The sequence below is a fragment of the Acartia tonsa genome, chromosome 4 (genome assembly GCF_053477335.1).
Source record: "Acartia tonsa isolate MP-2025a chromosome 4, ASM5347733v1, whole genome shotgun sequence".
Lineage (NCBI taxonomy): Eukaryota > Metazoa > Arthropoda > Copepoda > Calanoida > Acartiidae > Acartia > Acartia tonsa.
Genome location: NC_137263.1, coordinates 46,968,042 through 46,975,818, shown reverse-complemented (window position 1 = coordinate 46,975,818; position 7,777 = coordinate 46,968,042). Strand labels below are relative to the sequence as shown.

General features: G+C 36.2%; 1 protein-coding gene across 1 annotated transcript; it reads right to left on the bottom strand.

Moving 5' to 3' along the window:
• Positions 1–1,691: 1,691 nt before the first annotated feature.
• On the bottom strand, positions 1,692–7,445 carry LOC145317469 (uncharacterized). The gene is made up of 6 exons (XM_080158564.1): positions 7,353–7,445; positions 6,382–6,668; positions 4,174–4,317; positions 2,668–3,877; positions 2,393–2,560; positions 1,692–2,290 (listed from the first exon to the last, which is right to left on the bottom strand). The coding sequence occupies exons 1-6, from the start codon at positions 7,359–7,361 to the stop codon at positions 2,162–2,164; spliced, it is 1,947 nt and encodes a 648-aa protein (XP_080014690.1). The 5' UTR covers positions 7,362–7,445; the 3' UTR covers positions 1,692–2,161.
• Positions 7,446–7,777: the final 332 nt, after the last annotated feature.

The window sequence follows — 7,777 nt, the reverse complement described above, 5'->3', positions numbered from 1 at the left end:
TTTTCAGCTGTTGTTGAGGGTTTATGTTGACTATGTAACATATATAGTGGTCATAGATGACATATTATCGACATAACTTTATTAATAACTTTAATTATAACCCGCGACCGTGCCTCCACACGTAGCGCATCCGTTCATCGTCAGGAAGTTGATAGGTTCGAATCTCGGTCCGACACCGCGTCATAACTAAAGACGTTAAAAATGGTTCGCACTGCTACTATGTCAGATGCGCGACGTAAATAGTTAGAGTGGGGGGAATGCCTTGGCCCAAAACAGGCGCAACTCGCTACCATGCACAGTTGGGACTTCTCAGACAAAGGTCGTGCATCTCATAGAGTTGGTTGTCTGATGGGTGAATGGACGCTTTACAACTCAATCATAAGTATTGTATGTATGTTTCAAGGAGCGTGGAGAAAGGTCTAGTACCCGAAGCGACACTTAGCCCCCTAGAGTCTTAACTTAACTTTATTAATAGGTTTTTTTGAGTAATAAGATTTTCTTAGGATGGGTTGTTTCGTAGCCCACTTAGAGATTTGGCCCCAAGAAAAATAGTTTCCTCCCCCATCTATAAAGAAAAATCTTCTGTTTTAGAACAAAAAGATGAGGGAAGCCGGAAAACTTTAACTTTTTTTGTTAGAATTATGAACGGACAGAAGAACGGGACCACCCTACTCATAGAGAAGCTGCGTAAGTAATCCAATATGATCATGGATGGGGGGGGGGGGAGAATTGGGCTGTTAATTACACTGGTACCCAAAGTATTATAGCCACTTTATTTTATGCGCTGCGCCGAAACTTTTTTACTGAATTATTAATGTTTGGTTCAAGTTCAAACGTTTAAATAATAACTTTAATCTACAGAAATCTTGATTTTACAATTGGAAATGTATATTAATTTATCGTCCATTGTCTTATCCTGTAAGATTCCTGATTATGATCCTTGTAGTTTCTGAGATGGGTTCTTAAAAAAGAATGCCGCGTTTTTTCGACATTTTTAGACAATGATTGATTAGACGAAGACGATATCGTTATACAGAGTATACAACTTAAGAATTCAAAATTTTAAAATTATTATTTTAGCCATTTGTATAATGTCTAATACAGCTCTAAAAAGATGCATTAATTAATATGCAGCAAAAATGGATTGAAGATAATTTGTTTTTCTTCCATAAAGGCCGTACCAACAAAAGCGAATTATACAAATGGCTAAAATAATAATTTTAAAATTCTGTCTAAAAAATGTCGAAAAAACGCGGCATTCTTTAGGAACCCATCTCTGACCTTAATGTATATCTTGATTCATTTTCTAAAAAGCAGTTTAGAACTATAATGAACCTTTACTAAATAGGATATCTAAATCATATTTTACAACAAGGATGACAACATCTATAAAAGCAAAGCACTAAAAACGGTAGGACAGACGAACATTAACAATTGTATAGTGTCAGAACTGAATAATAAGAATATAAATGTTTAAGAGTCGAAGCAAAATTGTAAGTAAATTTGTTGAAAAACTGCTCGATACAGAATAATGTTTAAGGACATACTTACATTTTATTTTTCGGACTTGATTATAGAGTTGTTTCATTTATTATATTGTACTTTGTTTTCCCAGGAATCAGTACGGACAGACGGACGGTCGGACCGAACCTTTTCATAAAAAAGCTTCGCTTTTAATAATTAAAACACAATTTCACTGTTATGATAAATATATTTCAAACTTAAACAATTAATCAATAATCATACCCAAACATTACAAAATTTTATTTGTAAATTTGTACATTAATTTAAAGTAATTTTCTTATAAAAAAAGTTATAAAAATATAAGTATAGCTGCCAATAGAAGCAAAGAAAAATTAGTTTCTGCTTTTATTTTGTAAAAAAAATACCACACCTATCCCAATAATATATGTACATTGTACTATATTCTTCTAATATAAACATTTTAAAATCAGTTTAATCACAAGAAAAAAAATTAAGTGTGAATGACAGATTTTACTGGTTTTTAACTGGCATTTAAATTTTAATTTTTACATTAAAAAAGATGTTTACATAATTTATGATTTTTTCAACTTTTGTGCCAGATATTACAACATCTTCATAATTTTACGCCTATTTCATGAGATTCTCGTTTTCTTTAATCAAGTTCGTGGTCGGTTAATTAAACGGTTGTGCACTCCTTGCACCAGTAGACATCCTCACAGACCTGATTGCACACAGTGTCGGGCACCTCCTCGCACACCTGCTTCGTCACCTTCTCGCACTGCTCAACCGTAGTGTCATGGCACTCCTATAGAAAACAAATATTTATTTCAGGTAAATAAATTTTAAAAATTAAAATTTTTTTGGATTTAGAAAATTTTATTTAAGAAAATAATAAAAAAAAACTTACGTTTCTGGGGACTTTGACACATTGTACATTCTCAACCTGCTTGGGGACAGTCTGGCAGACCTGTTTAGGAACCTGCTGGCACTCCTGTTCAGGTACAGGGGTACACACTTCTCTTGGCACCTGCACACATTCCTGGCGAGGTACGCTCACACTTACTGGTCTGCAAACCTAAATAACAAATAATAATGAATTATAGATTTAAAAAAATAATGTGTTAGATGTTTTTTCTTCTTTTTATAATGATTTTCTTTTACTAATAATTTCAAGTTATTTACCTCTCTTGGCACATTCTGGCATTGCTTAGACTGGACATCCTGGCACACGTTCCTCTGGACAGTCTGGCACTTCTTCTCTGGCACAACAATTTCAACATTGGCACACTCGGTCTTTGGCACATTGGTACACTTCTTCCTGGTTACGTTTCTTGGCACCTTCTGTGACTCTTGTCTGGGCACCTCGGCGCACTCGGTCCTGGTAACATCTCTGCATTCTTGTTTCTGTTCCTGGTGGTCATATTGCTTCAGAACCCAGCGGCATTGCTGAATAGGTACTTCCTCGCATTGTTGGCGGGGCACTGATCTTTGCACAGCTCCGCACTGCTGGCGTGGTACATTCTGGCACACGTTCTTGGGGACAACAGTTTCGACCTGGCGCGGTACAGATCCACACTTTTGGCGGGCAACCTTCTGGCACTGTTGGCTGGTCACTGTGCGACACTGCTGGCGAGGAACCTGTTGGCATCTCTGAGGAACCTTATCTTCTTGGCAGCGAGGGCCTCCGGGAACGCCACAGGGTAGAGGTGGTAGAGGAGGAGCAACAGGAGCACCATAGGCATCAATGTCCCCAGATGAGCAAGGGTTGCCGGGACCACCACAGGGTGCGGGGAAAGGTGAAGGGGGTACGGTGATATGGACGGGAGGAGCAATAGGGGCGCCATAAGAATCAACCTGTCTCCTCTTTCTGAACAGAGGGTTCTGGTACACAGACTCACACTTGGTCTCATATACAGTCTGGCACTCCTGGCCCTGCACTGGCACACACTGATCCTCATACACATTCTCGCACTTCTGCTCTTGAACAGTCTGGATAACCTTCTGTGGAACATCTTGGCACACCTCCTCGTTATACGTATGACACTGTTGCTCAGTGACAATCTCCTCAACGGTGTGGCACTGTGTCTCAGTGGCAGCCTTGCACTCGGTTTCGTTGACCTGCTGGGGCACATTGACGGTCACAGTGTGGCACTCCTGGTCGGGAACTTGGCGGCACTTCTTCTCGACAATAGTGCGCACCTGGGTGTCGTACACAACCTCGTTCACATCGACGCACTGGGGCTCGTTGACTGTATGGCACTTCTGCTCCACCTTCTTCACATGTTCAACTTTGCACTGAGTGTCGGGGATGGAGCGACAGTCAGGTTGAGAAGTGACCTGGCATTGTTCCTCTTGAACTATGGAACATTTGTTCTCGGTAACAGTCTCGTATCTAAATTTTAGTTATCATGAGTGGCGTGCGCAGAAATTTGCCAGGGTTGTGTCAATATAAAGAAGGAATTAAAAGGGGAAGGGAATTTAATTTTAGTTTGCTGTAGATAAACTTTTTTCATTAATTTATAGCAGGAGGAACATTTAATTATAGCATGTAATTATAATAAGTATTAAATATTTATTAAGAAAACGCAATTAATTATGTTTGTTTCCATTAATTTAACAGTCAAAACGAACGGACGTAAAGACATACCCAAATTGTAGATTAGCAGTGCAAAAATAAAATTGACTTACTTGGTGGTGCACTTTTGTTCATTGATGGTGTTGCACTTGTTCTTGACGACAGTTCTGCACTTGGCCTCGTTCACAGTGTTGCACACCTGGTCGTACTTAGTCTCGTACGTAGTCTCACACTTATCCTCGTTCACTACGTTACATCTGAATAGGAATATAGTTCATTTTAGATTCAATTTTGGAATATTCATCATGCAAACTTCAAAAGAAAATTTGAGTATAGTCCCTTTCGTTGTAACGCCTCTTAAGGGACGATTCGTCGTATTTTCAAAATGGCTTTTAATATGTTAGGTTAGGTTATATTTGGTTAGGTATTTGCCCCGCAGAGGCTAGAAATAGGAGAATAGCTACTGTAAAAATACGAAAAAACGCCCCTTAAGAGGCGTTGCCACGAAAGGGACTATACCCGAAAATGTATACTTCTTTAATTTGGGAATTGTCTAGTAATCGATATATTATTACTTGGATGTTGCGCCAGATTTTCATGTGCTCTAATAAAGTAATACACGCAGCTGGCTGAAGTAACGATACCCCCATCAACATTCTTTACCCTATTTCCATGCCTTCTGCTGGATGAACGAACCGACAAATAAAGAGGTCCATATTAGCAAGCTAAATTAACGACAAATTTTCCCCTGTCAATATATCCACGTATTTTCTATTTCCATTTGTCTAGTATATAATTGCCTGTGTGTCTCTAGAACAAAACAAACCACCAAAGTATTTCGATAGTGGACAAAATAATGCCATTTCTCCCCGTCATACGCCGTCATGTGACGCAAATTTCAGATTTCAGTTTTCGTTATTTGATTTACTATTTTTCTCTATGAGATAAAAGCAAAGCATGCAAGATTATTTAATTCACTATAATATAAAGATAAATTTTTCTCAAATCGCGAAATATGGGATCTGAAATTTGCGTCACCCTTTCAACATGACACATGACGACGTGTGACCGGGAGAAATGGCATTTTTGGTCCACTATCAAGAATTTCAGAGTAAAATGAAATGGGAAAAATGTGATGCCTTATAAGAGAAATTTTGGGTTAACTATGAAAGGAAAAATTAAATAAAATAATTAGGGTTAATTGAAAGATTAACACATTAAAATAGCCGAAACTTAGTCTCTTGTCCTTGTGTGAAAATAGTTTTCTATTAATAATATTTTTTCTAATAAAAATATTATTTTACATTCATCCCAAAATGTAGGAATTAAATTTTTTTGTAAGGAGATTAAAAATTTTATATTAGATAAAATTCCTTTTGTTGTTGTTAACCCTTTGACATGTTTGTATGTTCATATTCAACAAATAATTGATCCCCTACTATAACAACCCCTTCCTTCCCCTCTTTACAATCAATACAAATTTCACCTTTTTGTTAAATAAGAAAGTAATAATGATTTCTTTGTTGCTATGGCATTCACCCCCATCCTACTTTCAATATGTAAGTACAAAGCAATTTAAATGTGCTAAGTCATGCATTTCACAGGTTTACCTGTTTTTTCAACAAATATTTTCATTTTAAATATAATAGTTTTTCAATTTGTATTTAATAATGCCGCTTTTTTTCTCAGATTTATAAATTTGATGATTTCATGAAATAATTTGTCAGAGGAATATACTAGTGTAATTAAAATTAAATAGTCCTGTATATTGTTTGTTTGTCCTTTACTATAAGTATGTGAGGTCAATGCCCGGGTTGTTGTTTATTAATTAATTTAAGTTAACCATTGATAAGGATGATAGATATCCCATATTTTTTTAATATTTAAAAAATACATTATTGTATTTATAAACAAAAGAATAAAATAAAAGGTATGAAGGTGTTTTGGACAGAAAAAAAAAATTAGAAATTCATAGATGACACAGGGAAAGGTGACTTAAAGATTATTTAAACTATGAATTAAAAGCTACAAAGTTGCTTTATAAAAACATGATTATTTTACGTCTGATGTTTATTAATTACAAAAAGTGCACACTGATATAAAAAAAATCGAGTAGAAAAAGTAATAGCTATATATCGCATCGTATTACGGACAGCTTTCCAGCAGAAAATGGAAAATTTAAACCGAATCCGGGGTAACAAAACTGGTATTAATAATATAATTTTTGTCTTAATCTTCATGAAAATTGTCTCTAATACGATGCTATATATGATTTTTTAGTATGGCTGAGAACCGGTTCTAATCCAGTGGAAAGACATTACCTTGGAACAGTCAAAGTCTTGCATTCCTTGTCCTCATATGGATTGCAGACAGTCCTGGTGGTTGGCCTGCACTGCTCCTCACACTCGGGCTCCAGGAAACATTCAGGTGACGTGGCGCTGCTAGACCTCACCAGCTCACACTTCTTCTCTGGCTCGGGGGGGATGGCCTCCACACCATTTGAGTCATGCTCGTGGTGCTCGTGATGCTCGTGATCCCCGGCGGTGCCAAAGTCAGGGCTGGGGGCGGCAAGTATAGCGGCTGCCAACAGCGGCAAGAGAAATACCACCTGAAGGCAAAAATCTTATTGGAAAAATGAATTATGCATCAGTTCAATTTTGAATATGAATTTATATTTTCAGATTCACATTATTGACTTTAGTAAAATCCAACTGGAGTGATTAAAATATTTGTTAGTAAGAGAAATATAACGTTATTTTATCATGTTTAAATATACAAATTTAATATATTAAAGGATAAATGAAGGCCATCTAAGTCGCAGCCTTGAATTTTTATAATCCTTTACAAGTTTTACTATTGTTTACGTTTTTTTAAAGGAAACGGAAATTATAAATGACTACAGTATTAAATAAACAAATTCAGCCTTTTTTAGGTCATGAAACATTAAATAATTAAAAACAGTTATTTTACTGTGTCACAAAGATTGTATGAATTTAATTGATATTTAGATGACAGTATTTTATATCAAGGGTATGTTTGTAAGTCTGACGGTCCAATTAAACAATTGTCAAGTGAAGATTTTTGAAATTCTAGGAACATTGAAACGACTTCATTTCAATAGTTTTGTTTATCATAATTGGGAGGTATATTATCCATTAAGAATTTAAATTATCTTTAATCATATAATACAATAACTTTGAAAATAAGTGTTTAATTTTGTAGTATGACACTTTATATTATTTTTATTAAATATATTTTTGTCCTTGTTTTTAAAATAAAATTTAACCCTTACCTTCCGCATAATTATTCTGTCCTACGTCTCTTTCCTAACAAAGTAAATCCCACACTAACTCTAACAAAACCAACTTAACCCTAGACAGAAAATGAAAATTTTTCACTTGGCTAAGATAATTCTTCCTTCCCCTTTTAAAAAAAATCCAACTTAACCCTGTCAGTCCTTAACCCTTTCCCCCCAAAAATCAGTGCCAATTTTCTATTCACAGTGGGGGTTTCATGTAAATGGTTAGGGGCCAAGTGTTGAAGAGAAGGGGGGGGGGGTGATATGGTGGGGGGGGGGGGGGGGGTTAGTTATGCCTGTTGCACACTAAAGCCGATTCACCTCCTCCTAATCTATTATCATTTCAATCCTTTCTCTTTCTCAATCCATAACAAGATATCCTATATGGTTTAAAGCCCCCCCCCCCTCACCATCTCCAC

What these genes read in the sequence shown, in the direction of transcription:
- LOC145317469 (XM_080158564.1), bottom strand. An exon ending in AAGACTTTGACTGTTCCAAG is followed by an intron (nt 4,318 to 6,381) that starts GTAATGTCTTTC and finishes ATTCCTATTCAG; the next exon opens with ATGTAACGTAGTGAACGAGG. An exon ending in GAACAAAAGTGCACCACCAA is followed by an intron (nt 3,878 to 4,173) that starts GTAAGTCAATTT and finishes ACTAAAATTTAG; the next exon opens with ATACGAGACTGTTACCGAGA.